The sequence below is a fragment of the Larimichthys crocea genome, chromosome III (assembly GCF_000972845.2).
Source record: "Larimichthys crocea isolate SSNF chromosome III, L_crocea_2.0, whole genome shotgun sequence".
NCBI classification, from domain to species: Eukaryota; Metazoa; Chordata; class Actinopteri; family Sciaenidae; genus Larimichthys; species Larimichthys crocea.
In genome coordinates this window covers 10,026,257-10,051,072 of record NC_040013.1, presented here as the reverse complement: position 1 = coordinate 10,051,072, position 24,816 = coordinate 10,026,257, and the positions used below count along the sequence as shown (strand labels likewise).

Here is a 24,816-nt window from a genome sequence, read left to right as displayed (position 1 = left end):
TGACGTACCCAGCTCCTGAAAGGGCGGTGGACACAGAGGGAGACTGTGGAGGAGTGCCCCCAATCTCCTTCCCATACGGACCAGCCGATGGAGGCGTTGGGGAGGACAGGATGCTTGTGTTGACCCCCATGGCATCATCTGAGTCCACTACAAATTGGGGAGAAAGAAAATATCAAACACAAGTTTTAGTGGATTATATGCTGAAAAAAAATGTATTGCTTGATGTAAAATAAATATGAATATCTATACAGTGAGCAGCTGTCATAGCAACACAAATGTCCCTCTTACCTGAAGTTGAAAGACTTTGCTCTACAATTCCAACTTTCACAACCTGCAGGAATAAAAAAAAAAAAAGGTTTCAGTGTGAAACTAAATTAAACACAATTTATGAACAATTCTGTCTGTCACAGGGAAATCAATTCTTACCCCAATAAATGGCACAAATTTCTGACATGAGTCCTCATCAGGGCTGTAAACAGACAGAGTAGAGAGGCTGTGAGTATGCTCAGAGGTGAGTTTGAACACTTCAACACTCCAGAGGTGCACATGAACACTCAATGGTCCTGGAGGGAGGATGGCAGTGGCATGGCCTGCACCATGTCCCATCGCAGCAGAAATGGCACATGACTGGTTTGGGTGCAATGGGGTCATCTCGGGGAGGGGGGGTGTCACGTTACAATGAGATGAATGAGAGGACCGCTCCTTACAACCAAAAGAAGAGTCTTTCTTATCAGTCAGTGTCAGGATAAGAGAGCTATAATTATACATTATACAAGAGATAGATTACGCCCAGCTGTATTAACAGTGTGGCTACTTGACACTACTACACAGCATGACCGGTTCACAATACAGATAGGAACGTAGGTGCAGCGGCCGATGTCAGTATCTAATAGATATCCAGACCACAACGACAGCTTGAAAAAAGCAAAAATGCATCTAGTGACCCGACAGAGAAGAGGTGAAATACTGTCATCTTTCTGCAAATGTCCTCAAACATGTGCTGCAACTCCTAAACTAGCCGGCGAGTCTATGATGCGCCTTAAAAACAGATGGCACCAACAGCAAACAACAAGAAGATGAGCCACACTGCTGACTCCAGAGCTTAAACAGGACCAGACTCCCCAGCAATTGAGCGTCAGTGCTGTATTATATCACTATATTTAAGTGATGTAAAGAGTAATAAGTAGCTACTTACAAACTAGTGATTTACTAAATCTAATTAGGACATGTCTTTGCAAGAAAGAACTTAAGTAATAATGCAGGAAACATCGGCATCGCCGTCCAACTGAAACCAATCAACAGTGTAAACAGGAAGTTTATCATGTGTAGCCTCACGAGCTGGAACACAACTCCCAAAAATGTATATTATATGAGAGAGTTTGGAATGAATGGGAGATATTACCATTAACAACGTTATTAACTTCTTGACTGATTAAATGTGTCTTTGGCTTTGTAGCAGTCAATAATATTGAGCAGCTGATTCATAATTATGTAGCCACTCCTGAGGGCAAACCAATACACATCTTGAGATCACTTTTAAAATCAATAGAAAATCTGAAACCAAAATTCCACTGACTAAAAAAAACGACACTATTCATTCAACGTCGTACGTGACACTGATATTGTTGGATACAGGAGCCAGAAAAACAAAAAACAAAATCAACAGAAAAACAAAAAAAAACATTTCACTTTGTGATTATTTGTGGTTATTTTTAAAGGTTGTTAGGCAAATCTTCACAGCAACAACACAGACGACAAAGTAAGAATCAAAGTCACACCGAACCAAAGACACAAGTCAGGACAGAGTGCAGAGTGAAGTTACAGTGATTATCGAGTGTGAGAAGGGAAATGTTAAGACACAGCAAGGAGCTCAAGCCAAATGGAGGAGAGAGAATAAGGAGGGCAAAACAAAACGAGAGTTGAATTAGATACCTGATGTAAAAATCAAAATACAAACTCCTTTTCCTTGAATGCAAATCAAAGGGGGAAAGGAGGAAAGGGGGAAGAAGGAATGCAACAGTGTTAAAACTGTGTAAATGTTGTATTTAGTACCTTCTGACCAATAGGATGCCACTCTTACAAAGAGGGGAAGGGTTTGGTCAAACCTCAGAAAGGACAGAAACAAATGCACACAAATATGCAACGGCCTGTTTGTTGAGTGCGTCTGTGTTCGTCTGCTCGGCTGTGCTGACGTGAAAACTGAACCTCTGCTCTCTATCTAATTTAATAATCAGTCATAAACCTTTGAGCAAAACGTGGAATTAAGAACCTTCGTCTTCTGGACTCGTTCATGTCAGAATGAACATGTGTGACTGCAGTAACAATTGAACTGATGGTTTATCATCACACATCACAGCATCTTGTATGTGTGTATTGAATATGTGTCCGCTTGCATGCATATGCATCTTCTCATGCAGTTCAACTGATGATCAGTCATAGCCATATTTGTTCAAGGACTCAATTCTAATGGGAATAAACTGAACATTAATATCAGTACGCAACTTAGAGATCATTCCAACAGGCAGAGCACAAAAAAAGCACAAAAATATACATGCGTACACACGAACATATGCAGTACATGAGTATGCTCAAAATGAAATAATCAAAGTGACTTTACCTCTTTTGTTTGTAGGTGAGCATGGCTTCTGAGATGGGGAACTGGTGGGACACGTTGGCCCCTGCCAGATACTGAAAGACTCGTCCTGCTACATCTATGTTATCTGCAGAGACCAGAGAAGGCTTGTTAACAACATTACACTGTTCCATATCTGACTAACAGGCTGCGAGACAATTCGACGCAAAATCCAATTTTCAAATACGGCAGATCGCTACTAAGACTGCGCATTAATCATTTTCATTCCTCCAAGTTAAAGAGACGGAGGTGCTGGGCGTAAAATGTCATTAAAACTTGGGTTAAGTCAGCCATGTGACAGACGAGATAAATTGTGTGTCAAATAGAAGGCCACGTGCAGTCTGGCATACATTTTTTTGGGAACCTGAAATGTGGAAACATGCAGCGTTAATTTATTTGGACCTATTCCCTTGTTGCACTTAAAACCTATTCTGTCGTGTGAAAGAAAGCACTCACATCCAGATCTTATCCAGTCTCTTATGTCATATTTTATCTTTTATGTTTTGCATGGAATCCCTTTTGAGGTGATTCAATATAGCCTGTGGAACTGTAACTGTTGCACCTATGGGGCGTAAATTAAGTGAATTAAAAGGTGGGGAAGGGTGAAGATTATCAGACTTGTTTGGGCAGAACAAGTGAGAATTGACAAAAAGGACGGGAATAGAATGGATGTGTGTGCATGTGACTGTTAGATTCATAAACTGAAAGTCTGTTAAAAGCAAACCGAACAGAAAAAGAGCTTTCAATCTAGAAAATAGTCCCCAAAAAAAGAGCTGAATAATGGAAATGTCTTGATTTTGGCCTCCTGGTTTACTCCGACATTTGAATATTTTACTGGCTGTGGCAAACTGTAACAAGTGTTAAAACTTTAATCGTCAGAGATACATACAAAGTGAATAAACCCACAAGATGTACAATCTCATTCTCTAATGAGAATTTTTTTTAATTTTTAATGTTACACACAATTCTTTCAAATACGGGGTAAATATCTAACTCAGGATTGGTGGAGACAGTTTACAGGGAGTGGTGCCCTGATGTAAAGCTACACTAAAGCATGCCATCTGTGTCTTTGGCCATTAGATGAAATCTCTTCTTCCCATCCATCAGCCTTTGACCCATGCTTTGACCTCATTTCTTTCCCTTTCAAGTTGGCTGAACATTAGACAAACAGACTTGCTTTGTAGCCAGACACCAGAGCTATGCATCCTACCTGAGGCGGGCCGTTCCGTCCTGCAGAACAGCTCCCTCCATGCAGTGTCCATAAAGATGCTGTTGAACCTGCTGTCAAAGGAGGCCACATACTTTGCCAGGGGGTGAGAACCTGTGCACGAGAGCAAAGCAAAACTTCAAGTGTAAAACAGATGTTGAAAATATGCAGCACGTCAGCATGGTTTGTACTAATCCTGGGTGACTTACCTATGGGGATCACCAGGAAGCGTATGTAACTGAGCCAGTCAGGTGTCTTGTTGGCCAGCTGCTCCACAAAGAACCTCAGGATGGTGCTGAGGTAACTCTGGTCGCCTGCTACCGCCACCTTCATCGTGGGTGGTGTCTGTGCGTTGCAGTTACAGCTGCGAGAAGAAAAGGAGTGAGTCATTAAAAGAAACGATAGAGTTTCAAATCATGAAAGAAATGGGTGAGAGCGGGTGTGTGAGAGAATTTATGGCTTTCTAAGAGAAAGATTCATATCTCAACAGGATTCTTCTTGGTTTAAAACCGGTTTTACTTTTTTAAAGACAGATTATGTCATATGGTTTGCAATTCCAGGTACTTGCAAGTATCAGCACGTCTTTCTCAAGTTAAACCAAATATTACAACAGCTGTTAAGATCCTAATCCTACAATGACAACTTAATCTTTAAGAGTCTGAAAACTGAAAGAAAGGACTCTGGGTTGATTCAATTCTTACTTCAAACACATTAAACTAAATTAAACCCTAAAGATAATTTCAGGTTTTACAAAGCTGTTTTATATTTTACATATATAAGTAGTAAGTATGTGTATCTGTAACTCACTTTCAGGATTATCTTAAGGACTTTGTATCTATGCCTCCTCCAATAGCAGAACAGGACCTTGATATATGTGGGTTTTAAAAATGTACCCTCAACGTCTGAGGAAAACCCTGCAGCCAGCTGAAGCAGTGACTGCACTGAATGAGCATGTCAAACATGACACGGCCTCAGCTGCGGTAAAGAGGCTGACTGAGGAGCAGGTGTATAAAGAGTGGCAAAGTTGCAGTTCGTCTGGATTAAAGAGAAAACGGGTTTAACAGAAGCAGCACAGCAGACTGAGACAGCCTCGTCTCCCACTGACATGACTTCCTGAGGAGATGGCAGCCGAGCAGATGGATCCGAGAAAAGGGAGAAGGAGACTGAACGTCAGCTTTTCATGAGAGAGAACGAGCACATTTTGATAGAATGGGTTCACGGACAGAGAGCGCTGCAGCAGCGTGAGCGATGGCGTCCTGGAATTCTCTGGCAGCGAGCCAGCATAAACATGCACATGTTTATGCGAGGACTACTCCCGAGATAACAAACGACAAGATCACACTTTGTGGCGTCGTTCAACCAAAGGCGTGTGCGTCTACGTATGTATGCATGTATGCGACTCACAATCTCTGGATGCGAGTAACGATGGTGTTGAAGGCAGCCTGAACATCGGCAGCAGAGCAGGTGGACACAATGGGCTGGGCCTGTTCATGGAGCAACTCAGCTACGTACTGCACAGAAACACATGAGAGGGACATGATGAGTTAATGGATATACAAGGGCAAGAGGCAGGGTTGGATAGAAAGCAGGAAAAACATGCTACAAAGTATCTTTTGCCGTGACATTTTGTTATGACATTCTTCTGTATAAATGAAGAGATGAAGGTAGGAGAGTTTATGATTCAAAGTGTTACGTATAAAAAAACACACACCTGTCCTTGCCACTCCATAGTGTTGATGAGGATGATGCTCTCCGGCAGTCGTTCATCAGAGATGAGGATCTGGTTCAGCTGGTCATACACAGACTTCCTAGGAACCTTTGTGGCAAACAAAAAATCAGAGTTTGAGATCGACGAGAGCCACCAATGAAGTTAAAACATGTATAAAAGGACACATCTGTGAGTTTTTTACCTGCGCGATGAGTCGCGAGTCTGGTGAGCACTCGCTCTCCATGCTGCTGGTTCTGTCGCTCTGGGCCTTGGAGTTCTGTCTGTCTTTCATGGACGTGCTGCGAGGACGCCTCTGCAGCCTGTTCTCCATTTTACTGAGGAAAGGACACGAGAAGCTCAAAACACATGACGGAACCTAGTCGACTGGACTCAGAAGCTGACAAAACATTTCTTAAGAGGATCTGTTCCAGATGACACATTAAAGCAGATAATCTAAAGGAGCTTGTGTACATACATGATGACATAACACTATCGTTTATGCGCGTTTCCAGATGTAGCGATCTGCAGCGTACCTGGGAGACATGTGGTTTTGAGACTCCGTCTTGCAGAGCTTGCCAACAGAGCTGGTTATCCGTTCAGTGTTGACATCCCAGCTGCTCACCTCCCCCGGCCCAGGCCCGCTGTCATCAGGTTCTGGCTCCTGTAGCAAAAAGGGGGAGAGCAAAGACAAGACAAGAAGGTTGTAAGAGCACAATACTAAGGTTTATCATACAACACAGGCACCGTGAGGTCCTGTCAAACTTCACCAGTTTCTCTCTCAGGCTTCAGGTTAAGGTACACTCTGCATTCTTCATGTGTTTTTGTGTGGTGCATCTGCAGCCGGCATTTTAAGAACACAAGTTGAGAGAGTTGAGGCGGGGAGGGAGGCAGAGAGGTGTTGGCCTGGTGAATAATTGAGCTTTGTTGCTGAGGTTAGAGATAATGATGCAAGCCCACCATGATAGACGAGGAAAGTCATGATCTCTTAGCAGGTGGCTGAGGAAACACTGTTCCTGCAGTTTAGATATTCCCTTTAAATTGGGTTAGTGGTACGGTGCGCCGAGCTGCTTGCCCGGCACTCAGAGGGGGAGCCGTGGGTGAGACGAACAAGGTTAGACTGACCCGACAGTGCAAAGACAACAACAAACACAAACGCCGGCCCCCCTTTCGACCCTCATCAGTCAGGATCTATCCAGCATGGGGCTGCCTTGTCTGCTCTACTGATCCATAATGGATGACTGCGATGTTTGCTTTGCCCACACTTGCATACTGCCCCCCTTTTCCTTCTCTTGGAAAACAACTGAGACCCACAGGAAGAAAGGCACTCAAGTGGAGAGGGCAGGGGGGGTAAGAAAAGAAAAATTCTGAGAAAGAGATCCTCGAGGGAGTTTTAGTTGAGAAAAAAAATGTCATATACAGCTAATGTTGTTCCAAAAACATACCCCGATGGTTGTATCTGTGATGCTGTCATCTTGATACCTGGCCCCTTGCACTTTACATCTGTCCACGGTCAGAAACTCTCCACTCTGTGAGATAAACACACATACAAACATTAGATCATTTTAAGCATGGAGGCCACTGGTGAATGGAAAATGACAAAATCTCACAGCCCCAAATGGGTCTGCTATGCTCAGTTGGCTCAGGGCAAAACTGACCGCTTCGCAGTGTTGGCTCCACAGTCAGCGGCGGAGTGTAAATATCTCTAAAAGCTTCTGTGTGTTACACTACCGCTGCCTGCTGATATGTAAACCTCTGAAAGAATAACTGACACACTCAAGTTTGCTCGACTGAAAGTGTTTAAGTGCATCCTGTAACATCTAGTTTAATTCATTTCAATATTAGATCAAAGACTTTCCATTTTGCCTGCAGGACGTGTTTATGAAGTTCGACTGGAGACATTTATTGAGCAAAATGGAGGGCTATAGCTGTCTAAAATGCTCTGGGCTGTTTTATTACAGGCTAAAATGGATTCCCAGATATTTATAAACAGCACTCCCTCCCTCGCCATCAGACTCAACATGTCTCTCCCTCTCTTTCTCTGCCCTTGTTGTTTCCAATGGGCCATAAATCTGAGTAGGAGTTCAAAATTGCTCCATCCAATCTTCTCTCTGAGCATGGGAGCATATTTGTGTCAGTGAGTGAGTGTGTGTGTGTGTGTGTGTGTGTGTGTGTGTGTGTGTGTGTGTGTGTGTGTGTGTGTGTGTCTGTTGATGGTGGTGGAGAGGTCATTTGGTGTCATTCCCTATAAATACTGGAAGGCTGTAGGGGTTAAGAGGGTAAGGACTGCAGCCCCCACCCCCACCCACCCATCGGATTCTGCTAGGGTGGAAGCTGTTGGGCTGCATTGCACTCATGCTCAGAATATCTTCCCTGTAGTATTATGGTCCTTGGGAATCCCTGAACCACAATAAGCACAGAGAACTGCCAGACATTTAAACAGTGCCCAGGGGCAATATCCTTTAAGTAACACTGTTTACAAAAAGAACCTCTCCAGCAAATTGAGAGGCATCAGATGGGTTTGTTGATACAGTGACTGGTCGACTTACTGGACATGACAGCTCTCTCTGCTGGCTTTTTTGGCTGTGTATGCTTCCAATTTCTGTCTGAGAGCTGGAATGAGACATCCCTTCAAAAAACGGCCTGAAAACAGAAACCAAGATTTAAATTGGAGAAAACAACAAAATGCTTTTCTTCACAGTTTTTCTAGGCAGTATGACTATAAATATTTTTTTAAATACTTTCTTAAACCATAAAGGTTGTGAAGAGAATTAATCCAGTATATAGACATACTTGAGTTTGGGCTTGGGCGTGCTCAGGACACTCTCGTTGTCCTCCATCTCTGGCCCACTGTCACTCTGGTTGTATACCTCCAGACTGTCGTAGAGTAAGTCCAGATCCTCCTCCACCTCCTGGGTCTGGTCGACTGGGTCAGAGTCCAGGACCTGCCATGCAGGATAGACAGATTATCAACACATCAGTACACTGTAATTGGGGATTTGTAATTATGGCTATAGATTAAATAGGTATAAGGAGTGACTGGCGCTATGCATTAGCTAATCACTTAAACACAACTCAAACAATGAACGAGAAGACTAAATGCTGTACACTGAGAAAATCTATAAAGACTATAAATACATCCCTCCCTTGGTCCTAAGCAGGCCAATTAAAAGGTAAGTGAGTGCTAGAGACTAAGGTGCTGAGCCTTGATCTGCCAGCTGCACAGTAGGGATGTATATCATAGGAAATGCACGCAGGCAGGCTTGTGGACTAATCAGGTGATTAATGCCACTCCATAAGTGCAGAAGCTGGCAGGGAGCAGATAAACACAGTCTGTCCCCTCTCCTCCTCCTGGCTATGTATTTATAGAGCTGTAGCCCTGCACACTGCCCAGCCACAAGGAAGGGATTAGAGACAGGGGACGTGATAAAAGATCATCGGGCCACCTGGAGCTTCCAGAAGCATCCAGCAAAACACAGCTCAGATGGCCTGGAGGCTCTTGTAAGCATCACTAGGTGAAAACGTTCGTACAGACCTCTTAGGGCTATTTTTTTCAATGTTACATATAAATCCCCAAAGGGATGAGTGAAAAGGTGGAGCAAATCCTTATCCAGTGTAAAAACCTACAGAGGTAAAAATAGAAACTAATCTTTTATACAGGTTGATGGGCAATAGCTATGTCAATTACTCCTATAGATTTTACAGTTTAATGATAATTATTACCAAAATAATGGCCTCGGCCACAGATTATGTACTAATGCACATCTAGGGGTTGTTGCACGCAAATGGTCGACATCCTGCTGATGACCTGATTACAGGCTATTATGCAGAATCCACAGAAATTCAGAAGGACTTGAGAGAAGAAAAACACAAACCTAAATAGGGCAAGCGTATGAGCCTACATTTATCATTAGATTAAGTGGTAGAGAATAAGGTGGTTAATGGATTCTGCATACGAATGGTTGCTAATGGAAATGTATGAATCATGCATCCATGAACACAGTGGTAATGCAGCCGAGCACCATAATGATGCTTGTACCTCTGCTGTGGCAGTGATTTGTTTGCAGGCGATTCCCCTCAGGTCAGGAGCAAATGAGCAATGATGTAGCAATATGCTGTTTAGACAGTCAATACTGAGATTATTTTCTCCTGCCCTGAGGGCAATTTAATAACTGATACGTTTCACAGCTAATTTATTGAGGCATCAAAACAGAAGGAGTGAGAAACTCCAGGCGTGTCGTTTGCTTCGACACTGAACACATTCTCTCCGGTGCAAATCAAAACAAAAGGCTATTATTCTTTTCACACTCACCTCATCTGAAACCTTGAACCTCTTCAGCAAGGCCACAAATTTCTGCTTAAAGTTAGGTTGCTGCAAAAGGGGAAAAAAACAACAACAACATGCAAATATGAGAAAAAGACTGCAAACTTAAATATGCATGACAGCTGGGCTGTGGCTTATCAGTTCTCCCAGTAACTGTCCACTGGATTACTCATTCACAGCCATTCCACATAAAGACCATTAGAATCAGTCCAGTGAACCCACAGCGTTCATTTACATGCTCGTCCACGTCGTCTTAATGGCTTGAACAAATGGAACACAGTGCGTGTGCTTTGCCCTAAAAGCTTGTACAGCAGCAAACATGGGTCTTTAGTTATTCTCGTAGTCAATGATTGGCGAGCATGAAACTCCCTGTGGTGGAAAAGGAGAACACTAACTCTGGTCATGGAGGTGGTTCGGATCATTTTCCTCCGGGGTTTCTTGGGCTTCCTGACCTCATCGTCTTCATCATAAAGATCCTGAAATATAGAGAAGATAGATGAGGTATCTTAAATATCAATATAAAAGTGTCTCCACATTTCTATCTGCACTACACTGAATCTACACTGAAGCTAAATGTAGAAAACATACTAACAAAACACTCTGAAAGGACGACTGCTTCTGACAGAACCTGCGCTTAAATTTCTTCTTATGCAACATTACTAGTGCATGTAACTATGCAACAGCATGTTCAGCATGACATGAGCTTTTTATTTATTGAATTTCTTATTATGTATTTAATTTCACTTGGTAATGCAGCTAAGCATTTTCTGGCACTGACCTGGACGTGAACTGCGTCATCACTGGCTTCCTGCTCTGACGAGTAGCTGTCATCGTCCTCCTCAGAATAGTTGTCCATATCTGGGGAGCGGTCTGAGGTAGGCAAGGACAGAAAAACATTAAGGGTAATGTGACTAGCATTATATTCAGCAGCATGTCATCATAAAGTTTTCTAAAGGAAGCACTTTGTTTAGAGTCAAAATCAAGCCTTTTAAACTTTTTGGTACATGAAATTCTAGGAAGTTTCTGCTTCTTTCACAAATATCAGAGGGAGCCAAGGAAGACAATTTTCCATCTTGTGTGAATGAAGTTGTTTAATTTCCTGTCTAGTTCATCAGAAAAGAACTGTTATGGCTACTAAAAATAATGAACACAATATATGGTAATGCAAAAACATTTTCTGCAAGTAATTAAATGCTAGATTTGCTAGCTGATGTAATGAATCTCTTATTATATGCAAATTAGATTGCAGAACTCTTTGGTGATCCATGTCTCACATTCTGATGAAGTTTTAATGACTTTTTTTGTGGTTGGAACATTTTACTATCGTTCTTTTGTTTAATGGCTGATTTTATTGCTTTGAGCCACAGCCACGTTCCTAAAGAAGATTTTACTGTGTGTTTCACAGCCCAGGACACATCAGGTGATGGAGGGTTTTTTGTTTTTTTTAACAGCTAATTCAGACTTCCCTTTGCCTGTGAAACATCCTGTTCTATGATGGGGTGGACGTTATTAAGGATCACTGCATAGAGGCGAAAGATAAACATCTTTCCTTCCCTCAGAGTGACACCAGTTTAATACTTGGTGCATGAGCTCATCTGTTATGTTTGAGCGGCCTCCTTAATAACATCCAGAACAGCGAGGCATCAGCATAGCAGGGTAAAGGCGTGGAGTCCGAGCAGGGCTCAACATCTCTCCCCGTCCAGAATTAGACCAGGGTAAGGCAAGAGGCCGTAAAGCTGTTAAACTCTCAAATCAACATTACAACCATAGCTGAAGAGAATAACATATTCCTGGGCCATAGGTTGGCCTGGGGATTAATAGAGTTTATTCTGTCCTCGGGATGGGAAATAGGAGCCATGTGGAAGGAGGGAAAAGAGAGGCCTGGGGAGGGAGGGCTGGCTGCGGGGAGAAGGCTGAAATTACACACAGGATTTGGCCGGGCGGCATGGGTACAGGGCTGTCTAACAGTCCCACGCGGGGGGATTGGAGATGACTGCACGCACCTGAGGTTTTGGTCTTGCGGCCAGCTTGGCCGCTACCGTCCTCGTGGTCGATGGGCTGGCTGGACAGAGAGTACACGCTGATCTCCGCCACGCGCACTGGCGCCTCCTTCACGTTGCTATGGAGACCCAGAATCTGTCCTCCGTCTGTTGGGTGTTGCATCACCTGGGCATAGGAAGAAGGCCGGGCATTGATTTAAAAAAATCCACTCTAATAAAACATGTATTCATGACACTTTCATTTTATCTCTCCCCGGCAACATGTCATATTATCTTGTATTGAATGAATACAACACAGGACTTGCTTTATGGATGTCATCTGCCTCAACATCAAGTCCTCTTTAGCTGAGAAGCTTTCATGTCTTGTACAATTCCTTCGTCTATCAGTCACGCTGTGGAGCCATGTCGAAGCAGCATGGGACAAATAATATTCTTCAACAGACAGGCAGGATAGAAGAATTTTATCTCTCCCCCTTTACTGATCCAATACTGATCCAACAGAGATTGAGCTGGCTTCTGTTACACTGCTTTATGCTCACAGAGATTTACAGACTGATTACAAGCTGACAGCTATGCTATCTTTAAATAAATCTTCGTCAGCACAATGCTGCTCTCCCATTCGGAATGCCTAAATGAGCCGAGCCAGTTTGCTCATATCAGCCAATCAAACCGTGTAACACAGTTTGCATCAACTGTTTTGAATCAGACGAAAAAGGATGAGCTTTCATTCTAAGCTCTATCCGGGGAGTACTTTCAATATTTCACTTGATGAATCACTGTACAGGGACTGGGCTCATTTTGCCCAAACACCAGCAGGGGTGCACTTGAATGCTGCACGCGAAGTCCAATAAGTGACTTCCTCCCACATATTGCCCCCAATAGATTCAGAATGAGGGCACCAGAGAGTTTACTCTACAGCAGATGATAACATAATTACCCAAAAGGACCCAATGATGGCCAATCTAGTTTTGTTCATAGAAGTCTGTGGGTTGTTTCACTGCAGTAAGCACCAAGAAAAGCACAACAGTTGTGTGTGTGTGTTTTTTTAAATGCAATAATGCATCACTCTCGCTTTCAGATGCGAGTCGATTCCTGTCCTGAGGCTACTGATGGTGAGTAACTCTGGTTGAGCAATAATGGGCGTGTCAGCTGCTGTAATTAGAATTGAGGAAACGTACCTAAATTACTGTGTTTCTCCATTCCAAATAAGCGTGGCATCTCTAAATCTCTGTCTAGTTATGTCCTCGGCAAGGCATTTGAATTGATCTGTAACGGCTATATGAAGCTCAATTTACAACTCTTTGTTTACTGTAATCCATAGTAGTACCGCTGCTATCAGAAAGTGCCCACTCTCCTCTGTTAAAACACAACAGGCGTGTGCACTAGTGAATAATCCACAGGGTGACACAATTACCAGGAGCCAGTTTCACACTGATAACAGGCATCAGTAAGCAAAGCAAGCAGAGCCTCTTTGGGTACAAAAAAAGGCCCAGTGGCCAAATGTAGTCTGCCGTAATTGTGAAGTCACCGCTGTATCAAACAAACATCTACAAATGGCTTTATATGACTTCCTAGTCCATTATTTCTGCATAGCATGGCTGGACGCGCTGTTTTCTGCAAAGTGCGTATGACGCCAGCTCCAGACGGCCCATAATCTCACACAGCAGTATGTGTGATGAGCATGAATCATCTGACATGATGTGTAACACACGAGGGCCCTCTCTCTGGCATCCAAGACAAGACAAAGACACTAATAGCCATGTCAATCACTGTCAGAGAGAAGCAGGACGCAGTGACGAGCTCAGAGGAAAATGATACGTTTCTCAAGAGAAATTAAACGGTTGATGATTGAAAGTAATACCTCAGCCATGTTTATAACTCCCACAGCCAAAGTTTTGTAGCCCAGGATGGTTCGATTCTTGTAGCGTTTTCTCCTCTGCAGCATAATCTGCAGTCTGTTGGCATCCCTCTTGAGAAAATGGGGGTACTGAAAATAAGAAGAAGAAGAAAAAAAAGAAAGTCAGATAAACGATGCAGACCGCATAATATATTCATCAGCCTTTTAGATGAAAACAAACACGCAGACTTCTTTCAACACATTGTTTTTGTTTGGAAAACTATTTCAATCATGGAAGTCATTTGCAACAAAAAAGTTCTGCTGTATTCAGCTTCAATTTCTTGCAAGTGACATTTTATTTTCCACCATGCAACTGAAATAATACAATAACATTGTATGCATTCTGTTTATCTTAATATCCAGCTCCTTCCTTCATCACGCCAGAAGAGGTGCGTGAACAGATTAACTCCCTGTGCTTAGCGATCACCACACCTGGTTCAAGTTAATGTAAAAATAAAATACAGCGTGTCTCACTGTACTCAGATGCCAGCACCAACATGTGAGGTGTTAGATTCTGGATTTGTACTGCCAGGACGTTCTGTAGTCTGCTGGGCTGTGGCTGAACTGTTGGTGAACCTTGCACCTCACTTCTGAACTAAATTTCTCTTTGAGGCTTCATATGTCATGCTCACATTTGCTTATTTTAATCCTGGCAGTCAGATGCGTTCTGACTGCCAGAACTTGATCTTCGCATTGACTTTTCTTGCCTTCTTGGTCTTTAATATTCACACAATAACAGCTAGTAAGATCAACTTTTACAAGGTGGTTGAACGGCTGCAATATGCATGTCCAATACTGTCCCCACTTATTCTAGGCTTCACTCGGCAGCAGTGTGATTTTAGCTGGGCCTTTTCGTGTCAGATTTTTGCAAAGAATTGGAGCTTTTTGGCAAAATATACAATTGTTCCATCAACTTGTTACATCATGTCTGTTTTCACAACTTGTTCAATTCATCTGGCTTAGTTCACTTCTATAGCTGCCTAGTTATTCCAATTGGCATGCGTGCACTGTCAATTAGCACAAATCCAAAACATTGCGTCATAAATTGTTTCTGCTTCAGTTACTCCAGTAATGATTCATATCTGCATGGAGTAAGGTTGCACTTGGAAAACCGCCAACAACAACAGAAACAACAACAACAACAGAAACAACAGCAGATCCTATCCTTCTGCAACAAGACCACTAAACAACATGAAAAATGGTACAGGATAATATTAAAGAAATGCGTCGGATCACACCTTATAGTATAAATACACAGAGATCATTTAAATATCACACTTTTGATAGGGGTTAAAGTGTGAATAAAGGCTTCAACATAATCCTGCCTGTCAAGTAACTGGCAAATCTGTGTGAGATTTCACAGTATAATGTCGAGAGTGCTTGCCTGTAGTGAGAATGTAAGCTCCAGATCTGTCTCCATCAGTCCACTGGGTGGGAGGACATACTCGTTTGATCTCAGAAGACGCTTAGAACCCTGGAAGACAGAAGTTTCATTTCAAGCACAAACAATAAATGCTACACATGAACAATTATACATGTGGGACTTCAAGGGTTGTTTTGGTGGCTAGCTTGAAATTGACACAAATCGATTCTGGACTGAGGCCGACAACATTGTTTGTTTTGAGGGGCAGTCACACTGAAATTTAATATGCTTCCGTTGGAATAAAAAGAAAATCCCCCCAAAAATCCCTCATCCTCTGTTGTTTCTCAAGACTCAAGACAAAAGCAACTCAGTGATCAAGCCTTATTTTAGTACCAGCCTGCTTCACATTCACACATTTATGCAGTATCACACCTTGAGATAGCCTAGTACAAACAGTGCTCCACTCCTTCGCTGCTTTCTAGAGAATAGTGCTACTAGAACATTTGAAATCAGGTCAGATGGGACATCAAGAACTGCTGTTGAGTGACTTATAACAATTCAAACCAGCGACAACCTGATCACAAGCTTCAGCCTCTAAGCTACGGCCTGGGATTTTTAATCATACCTTGATAGACATGTTTGGTAGTTTGGTATGTCTGAATATGAAAAAGCTTTATCTGTTTGATACAGCTGCTGTTATGTTGCATGTTGTTGCCATGGATCTTTATTAGAAATGAACAAGCACTGTTAAAATCAAGCTCATAATCAAAACCAAATGTAGCTTTAGTATGTATTTAGTAATGCTTGTTATTCCAGTAGAGAGAGACTCATCACCAAAGCTAATTCTGGGACATGGCGCAAAAGTTGGCATGGCCAAACAGTGCACAGGGATTTAAATGCCATGGGTTATCGAAGGCTCTTCCAAATGTAAGGACATAGACGCACAGTCCGTCCTCAGAGGATCTGTGTGAGGCCTTAGCATGTCTGTCTTACGAGCATCGGATTATCATGTTCCTCATCAAGTTACAGTTTAATTCTTCAACCTAACTTCCTTTTCTACCTCTTATAATCTTGAAATAGGGAATCAGAAGTGTGAATGTGGGAACAGAAACAGCTTGTCATGTCTGCTTCACGATTTTATGTCAAGCTGTGAGTGCTGGAGACAGGCATCTGTTGTGTAATGTATTTGGCAACTCATCAGCTGCTTTTAAAATTTCATAAGTCTGCTAAGCTTAGTTCAGGTATCTGCTAAACCGGCCAATAGAATTAAGACTTGGTGAGCAGCATGGAGAGGTAAGGATATCCTGTATCTGGCTTAATGCCCTGGGGAGAAACTCTTTAATAGTCCGATGCACGAAACTGGATCCTTATGTCATTGGAGCTGCTAAATCATGCAACAGATATCAAATACAATGGTTGTGTGTGCACTGAGGAATCATCACAGGATGTCAGGGGGCGTTTATTCAAGAATGCAGTGGTGCTTCTGTAAGTAGTAGTCTAAATGACAATGCATGCGTTTTTAGTCTAGTCACACCAGTCAACTCAGAGTGGATAGATGATTGAGAAGGCAGATCAAAGATGATCCACAGAGAGTCACAGTCAAGGGAAAAAAGCCAACAAACAAAAGTGCGATGAAAATTAAAACTCTTGGATGTGAAGTTATTATCCCAACTTCCCGAGAGTGATTAGTAACACTGGTCACTCTTGTTCAGTTTGCTCTACTTTGTTCTTCAGGTTCTGCAGAACTCTAAAACACCTGCTAGGTATGAAGTCATCTGTCCATCTATCATCCTCATGATGCATTCTGGGATTGACACCACACTTTGCTTGATCATAAATAGATTCAAGGAGATAAAAATGGATGGATGAGTGATAATTTCAGCATAAGCTGAAATAAAAATAATATACTAACATTAGCCAATATTACATGAATAATTGTAAAACATTTCTGGTTCTGCTTTTCCTTTACTTCAAAATAAAACATGTTTGAAAACTGACAGTCATGCAGTCTACAAAAAAGTTAAGCAATGCTACATGTTATGCCACAACTTCCACTTCCTCTTTTCCCATTTTACTGGTAGTGAGCAGCAAACTTAAAGAAACAAAAGTAAGAAAGTAAAGGGTGCTCATAGATGTTTGTTTGGATACGCAATGCCACTGTTACACAATAAACGAGTGTAACTGCTGCACGATAACCACTGACGTATTAAGATATGTTATTGGTATAATTGGTATTTTCTTAATCCTACGAGTATTATGTAATACATTTTCAACAGGGGATGTTTGCTTGTTGAAAACTTCCAATTGTCACTCTACAAACTTGTGCACAACACTGTGTTCTTCCTTACTTTGCGAAGTAAAAGAACATTTAGTGTCAAGAGTTTAAAAATGCACCGAACAAAAGAAAGCTTTGAAGACATAAACGGAATAAAGAATTTAGCTTTGCTGACACTTGCAAAGCTTTCTGTTGCAATAAGCATTTTTTCCATCCAGTCTAATGGCTCAATATGTTCCAGAGAGGGACATGTTGATGATACCCTGACAGTTGCTGTAGCAGTTGTTTTCTATATGGATAAAAAAAATGAAAAAATAGAATAAATCTCTGTCTGACTCTGACCTTGTCACTAACTTGAGTTCTACAAAGAGGGGCCTTGTATGCACTCTTTTCTCATGCTCAATGGTGGGTACAATGAATCAAGGCACAAAAGCTGAGCTCTCAAACTGCCTGACATGCATTAACAATACAGAGCCTTGGCAAGGAAAGCTTGTACTGAATGTCCTTTGCCCCCCTTCTCTTGCCCTCTCTCCCCGTGCTACAAGCTTCTCCACTGTCTTTCTGGGGCCATATGGGGGGGGATGTTACAGCCCCTCTGCTAACCGTGCTCGGCAAGCCTGTGGGAAAACAAGTTCAACTTTACACTCCTTCTCAAGGTTACTTTTTTGAATTCTCTAAATTGGCTTGCCTGTTTGCAGCATCGACAGTAAGTCACTTAGGGTCAAGACAAGAGCTCAACGTGCAATGGTATTAGAGAGGTTTTAAAAGGTTCTGCATTCACCCAACACAACCCTACACACAAAGCCACACACATGCATGCACACATATACATACATAATTGGATCATATCTGAGTGCACTACAAATGGAAGTGCTTTTGGACAGCAGCTTCCACTGGAATGATGATTGCACGTCTTTCCTATCATAATCCAGCTGACATCAATGTCAACCTCAGGCAACTGCACACAGAAAAGATGGGACATAAAATGCAGAATCATGTAGCGTACGTGCAGTAGCATACAAGAAAACAGTGTGGTATGTGCAGATGTAAGATGCAAATGTAGCAGAGGTTTGTCTGAGGAGGTCTAAGCTACTTGAGGTGACCCAGCGGTCTCCAGGGTGAGACAGAGACGAATATCTCCCAGGGAACGCAGGACCTCCCGGAGACTAAACTGCAATCTCATCATTCCTGCTGCTGTGGCTTTGGGAGACCATCCAAATGTTTAGCCATTACACGGGTACAAGGGTGTGCGTGCAGGCCACTCAACCTGATGAGACCCAGAGAGAGACAAGAGACGGCCACTGTATGCTGAACAAAGAACCCATGACATGCAGTAATGAGGCTTTGTCCGTCCACTATCTGAAAACAAAACCCTCTTATTCGTCTGTCATCTTCTCCAACTGTCTCTTTATCCCCTTGGTGTCTGTGTTCTCCCTAACCAAACCTGCTGGAAATTGCATTTAATGCCCCAGTTCCGGAGCTGCAGTGAACAGAGCTTTGCTCGCCTGTCCTAAGGGCAGCTCAGCAGTAATGGAGAGATTTCACGCTCTGGAGACAACGTAGCTCATGGATAAAGCCACACTTGGTTGGTTACTTTCTCCTTCAGGATGACAGTAAAGGGGGGGATGATTTGTTCCTCTTTAAATAGAATCAGCCAGTATTGCATAAAATTTCAATTACATTTCATAATTAGGAGGACAACACTGAGCAGGGGAGAGAAAAAATGTCAATTACTGTGGCGTGAAAGCAGAAAAACAACAACTACACATACAGTGGGGATAAAACAGGCTCATTGAAACACTTCAATATGTTTGGACAATCTAAAGGGCATGGTGGAAATGGCAATATGCAGCGATGGCAGTGGCTTGAACTCTTCCAAGCTAGGCTGGTTCGGGACAGGCCTTCAATTCCCTTCACACAAAACTCTTGTTCAGTAAAGATGAGAAAAAAGAACAAATTGTTTATTTAAACCAGTATGAATACTGAATTATACTTGAAAATAAGGCTATCAAATAATACATCAATTACGAATCATTCATTTGATTTAGCTCAGAGAAACACGTATTTAGGCCAACGTTATGCAGCGAGAGAGACAGAGAGTGTGGTCTACATTTAGTTAACAAAGTTAGCGGGCAGTGACAAGATATTATATTCATATGACAAGATTCAAGAATCTGATCTTTCTGAAAATCTTGTTTTCAGTGGACCCAGTGGATACAAAGGAATACAGTTAATCAAGGAATGGACACAATTTTGCTACATTAAATGTAGAGAGTAACCACCTTTTCTGTCTTGTTTACACTGCTGGTCAATCTGAATGACTTAGATATTGGTGCTTGTGCTTGCTATAGAATTAAGTGAACAAATAAATTGCGGAGACTCTAATCAGGCATGTCCATGTTGACTTTTTATATATTTTTATATATATATAATATATTATATATATATATATAAATATATATTATATATATATATATATATATATATATTATATATATATTATAATATATATATATATTATTTGTAAGAGCACTTTAGAACTGGCATAAGAGGGCTTCTCACATCCAGAGAATGGGCTAAAAAAAAAAATGCACTTAATAGTCAAAATGTGTAGTCACACTTGGCGAATAAAGAAGACTGTTAAATTGAAGTTTCATGTTCTCGTATTATGTATTAGGAAAAGGTTCATTACAAAGATGTTAGGAAGACTGCACTTATTTTTTTCAGTATTTTTCATGCTTTTCTTTCCCCGGGAGTTTTACAACCGATACTAAAATAATTTCTGTGGTTGAAAAGTTGACGATATGGTGACAATTGTTTTTGTCAATGTTTTGATATTTTATGTTTTATACGTCAAAATTCTACCCAACACTCATGCATATCCATTTCTAGGAATACTCATCCACTGTTGGTATAAACATTTTCCTTTTCCTTGTGTTGATAAATCAAACATGCTGGGCACACAGTGTCAGACTGGGACTTGTGTAGCAGAGCCATGGGATGCATATTATTAAAGCATCTGAAAAATACAGCACTAGCAAAAGTCAAAATATTACATTTTCCAATGCGTGCATAACACACAAGCTTTGGCTCAGACTATTCATGTGGTACTAATCTTTCCGGTACATGTTATAGACAAAGTTGGCTCCCTCCTCACTTCTTGATTCTCAGTTTCTCTTCTGAGTGGGTTTTCTTGGCGACCGCAGTGAAGAAAGTCAAATGACTTTTTCCTCTGAGAGTTATTTCCACATGGCCACCTCAGATCAGTGTGTTTGTGTACACTTAAGGTGTACTCACTGGTCCTAGTTCTCTCTCAGGATCAACTGTTTCAGAAGCAGTGGACCATCATTTTTAAAACCACTGCTAGACTTACTGCTGATTGTGTGTTTTAAGACTGTGGGGCCTGTGTGCAGACTAAAGGCAGGGTTCCAGCACTTAGATGAGTCAAGTCTATGACCTACACATGGTCAGTCCATGATTATAATGCAATTTAAAAACATAATAGTAATGTGGCGTAATATTAATTGTGCAAAAATTCAGGAAAACAGTAAACTGTTTCACAGCTGCTGTTTTACTGTTTTTGCCCCTTTCTCCAACTCCCATACAAGTGAAAACACAAAAAACTCCACACAGATACGAGGACGCTGACGGGGGCGGGACATTCACAAGTTAAAACAACTTCTCCAGCTCTCTGCCAACGATATGTCAGCCACACAAAACAATATTCTGAGAGGGAGGCGTGTTATCCCGCCTTCCCCAAAAGCTCACTCTGGGTTCTAGGAATACTTTGAATTCCATATAAAAGGTGAAATTTGTTACGGCAAGCAAGAAGCGTGACTAACCTCGAGTCATCTCTGCAGTTCTTCATTCTGCTTAGTGAGCGCCAAGAATCCGTTCCTTACATTGAAACATAAATTTCCCGCACTGGATTTTAATTCCATTTACCCGGCCAATTGCTGTTTTTAAAATATAGATTTATCAGTTCCGATATATCACAATATTAACTTAGAATGTCAGTATTATGACTAAAAACAAAATAAATCAAGACATTTTATTATGCGTTTTCATCCAAGAGGATCTGGCATTTAAACTATACAAAATGCCAACCCTGAGACTAAGCAATGCATGTTAGGACTGCTCACACATAGACACAAAAACATATTAGCAATCACGGTAAGATGCACAATCCTTCTTATGGTGCTAACGCTCCTGTTCAGAGTGGTAATGCTTGTCTGCAATTCAAAGCACCTGAGTGGATGTGACTCACCAGCTTCCTGTGCAGCTCAGGAGGTTTTTATCAATCAGCATTAGTAACATGTCTTATCATCGTCTGAGCTTTGTGATTGTGTTCAACAGAGCACAGCTCCGGACAAAGGACTGAGAAACAGTGAGCCACAGACTGTGACATGCTGCTATCAAATGTTTGTTTTGTTTTTTCAATTGAACCCGTTACTCCCGTCGCACATGGGAGATTACGGCACCTACCTGTATTTTGACAGCTATTGACAGGGAATTCAGCTCTTTATCCAGTTCTTTGAGGACGACCAGCTTTTTCAATGTGAGGCTGCAGAGCCTGTGGGGAAGGAAAAGAACAAGAGAGGGGGAGAGAAAAAGAAACACATTAGTGACATGACTAACACAATGTGAGCACACCTTCACGACAAGCTGTAGCATCTGGGGATGAAAAGTACGACGGAAAAAAAGCACGTCACACGTTATTTCTGCATGTGTCTTACATCTCACGTATTATTTCTTTGCAGTATGTTAACTATTCAAATTCAATAATCAAACCCCATTTCTACTCCGCAAGGAAAAATCTATGACTTATTGAAAATGGATGGTGGACCAAAGTGTAACTAAATCAGCCTTTCTACTGTCAGCTTTATGGGCGAATTCTTCATGGAAGGTGACATGGCACAGATGCTTTGACAAGCCACAATGCAGCACAATGCCTTCAGTCAGCCCTCCTTCAGCATGCTGCCACAAACTGAAATGCTGAACGCAGGGGCTTATGTGACTCACTGCCATCTGTTCATCATTAAATAAAACAAGTTAGAAACATATACACATACATGCCTCTGAAAGAAGCTTTATTGATTGGCACATTTTACTTTTTTAATACTTGACAGCTGTCACAGGGATCCAGAATGGACGAGGTAGAAAGATGACAAGTACCATAAAATATACTGTATTTAATCGAAGAAATACAGGCTTAACTTGCAGAACACAAAAGCAAAACTAAGCAATACAAGAAGGCCATGACCAGATGCAAGCCCAAAAAAACATGCCTCTACAACAAGACACTCCACAAAAGTCAACAACTTCCAAGCCAAGTTCGCTAAAACTTCCTCCTGACCCACTTTTCCCACCAGTCCCGCTGCATTAAACTGTGATCAGTCTGAGCCAGAGTCAAAGGGGAGGATGAAAGACAAAACAAACAAATAACTATCTAGTCATACACTTTCCTTGCGAGCAATGCTCACTGACTTCAATCAGGCACTCCCTTCTAGACAAGTATGATTCACAGACACATCAAGTTCAAACACAAAGGAAATTGTAGTGTCACACTGGGGTGGCCTGTTAAGAATGAATATTTAATGGACACAATGAGGACAAAAGGGCCTGTGTACATACAGTCCAGGTCTTTTCACTGGACTGTATTTATTTGTATTTGTTGTGTTCTGAGGGCAACTAAAAGTGTGTTCTCAACACACCTTTCTTCAGTATGCCATTTCAGGCATTCAAATCAAAATTAAATGGTCAAAAATTAATGTTAATTAGTGAAGATTTATTGTATTACTCTGCATGTGTTACTGATGTGTCATCAGATCACACATCACGCAGCAGATCCACAAATGAACATGGTAAGGTTTTTTTCTGTGTCGTCTTTCTTGCTGAAAAATAATAGAAGTTATGTTGTTGTTTAGTTTTAAATTCCAGTTTCTCCCATTTTTGTTCAGCACAGATGTAGTCATTACATCGCTGCGCTGATGAATGTTTGTTTGTAGTTTTCATTAACAAAATTAACAGCAGAGAGGAAAAAGGAAGAACACTTGTCAAAGGTCAATAGATCCCAAGAGAGGTTTATCCAGGCAGCCAACAGAATACATCATAAATATATCTTTAATGACGGCAATATAAAATTTTGATTAACAAAAGGAATGAGCCAGGAAGTTCCTGTTCCTGCATGGAATCTCCCCTCTCTGCAAATAAACAATTTTACGACATTTCACTGGAATCAAATCTAGGTGTAAAAACTGCCAACCCACTTGGGTTGAGTTAGCTCATGTATGTTAGAATGACAAATGCAAATCTGAGGCCAGAGTGATTAAATGTTGAACTTCTAGACCTTAGATCCAGCTTTTCTTATGGTGAGGATGACTCACCAGTCGGCCACAGCTCTCCGTCAGAAAGCAGGGGCTGATGGTTTAACAACATCTCTATCCTGTCACAGCTCCCCCTCCCTCTCCCTCTCTCAGTAGACTGGGATTCACATGTAATTAAAAAGGCTGCAGGCGCTGAAGGGGTCACCTAGGGAACGAGGGATTTTTTATTATTAGACAGAGGTGTTATCTCCACTCCTGCCTGCCACTGTGTTGTGTTGCAAGCAAAACCTGAGGCCATCTGTTCTGGCCTGGTGCCAGTCTGTCCCTGTGCTCCTACCCGGTGCCAGTTCACTTTGCCACCCACAATCAGTGACTACAGCGACAGACCGGGTGTCACGCAACAGCACTAATCATGGTGCTAAAATATCTGGCAGAGGCATACAATGGGTCAAGGATAATTCAGATAGTTTTAGAAATAGCTGTCAGTGGTATGGGTCTCCTCTCCACTCAGCAGACACTGGCACACACTCAAGATCAAAATAAAAGCCCCTCAAATGATGCATTAATCCTCCTTTTTTGGCATGTCATTCCCACATTCCCAGAGAGAGCCTGGGGTGGGTTCGGAGCACGCCTCTCTGTGCCAAACAGGACCCCAAACACAACACTGTTATCAATCCATAGAGAAGACTGGGTGGGTGAAGAATCTATAGCAGAGGTCTCCAGTTCGATATTTCTCTGAACTGGTGGTGGGAAGTGCTGATAAGTGATACATTTTTTGTCTGTTTCCCAGCTGATAAGAGCCCACGGGGGAATCCCTCTTTCAGTTTCACCGCTTGCGCTGGTTAAGTCAACACATCGCCTGCCAAGCTCTGCTGCTCGTGCTACTATCATGTTATGGAGTCTTTCGCTGGTTTTGAGCATTCTCAGAAGGCAGGACACATCAATAAGGGTGGAGAATCCTATAAACTGCACAGTTTAACTTTCTTGAGGGTAGAATTTATTATTACAGAGCGGTTGCATTTGTTGAAGCGTCTGTAGAGATACCCAATAACCTCAAACTTGAACACAGAATTAATATCATATCCCT

General features: G+C 41.9%; 1 protein-coding gene across 2 annotated transcripts in view; it reads right to left on the bottom strand.

Moving 5' to 3' along the window:
- The window catches only part of zmp:0000000755 (phosphofurin acidic cluster sorting protein 2), a 43,401-nt gene that overhangs the window by 3,834 nt on the left and 14,751 nt on the right, over positions 1-24,816 (bottom strand). The window contains exons 2-21 of one of the 2 annotated variants that reach the window (XM_019260057.2): positions 21,889-21,976; positions 15,150-15,239; positions 13,730-13,855; positions 11,872-12,034; positions 10,647-10,738; positions 10,264-10,344; positions 9,857-9,916; positions 8,338-8,489; positions 8,094-8,187; positions 6,990-7,073; positions 6,081-6,208; positions 5,750-5,882; positions 5,551-5,655; positions 5,244-5,350; positions 4,049-4,203; positions 3,843-3,953; positions 2,618-2,720; positions 427-469; positions 289-331; positions 9-147 (exon numbers count right to left, since the gene is read on the bottom strand). In XM_019260057.2, the coding sequence (XP_019115602.1) occupies positions 9-147; positions 289-331; positions 427-469; positions 2,618-2,720; positions 3,843-3,953; positions 4,049-4,203; positions 5,244-5,350; positions 5,551-5,655; positions 5,750-5,882; positions 6,081-6,208; positions 6,990-7,073; positions 8,094-8,187; positions 8,338-8,489; positions 9,857-9,916; positions 10,264-10,344; positions 10,647-10,738; positions 11,872-12,034; positions 13,730-13,855; positions 15,150-15,239; positions 21,889-21,976 (2,097 nt within the window). Of the gene's footprint in view, positions 1-8; positions 148-288; positions 332-426; positions 470-1,656; positions 1,966-2,617; positions 2,721-3,842; positions 3,954-4,048; positions 4,204-5,243; positions 5,351-5,550; positions 5,656-5,749; positions 5,883-6,080; positions 6,209-6,989; positions 7,074-8,093; positions 8,188-8,337; positions 8,490-9,856; positions 9,917-10,263; positions 10,345-10,646; positions 10,739-11,871; positions 12,035-13,729; positions 13,856-15,149; positions 15,240-21,888; positions 21,977-24,816 lie in introns of those variants that run through there. The other variant, XM_027277377.1, reaches the window with a different exon arrangement.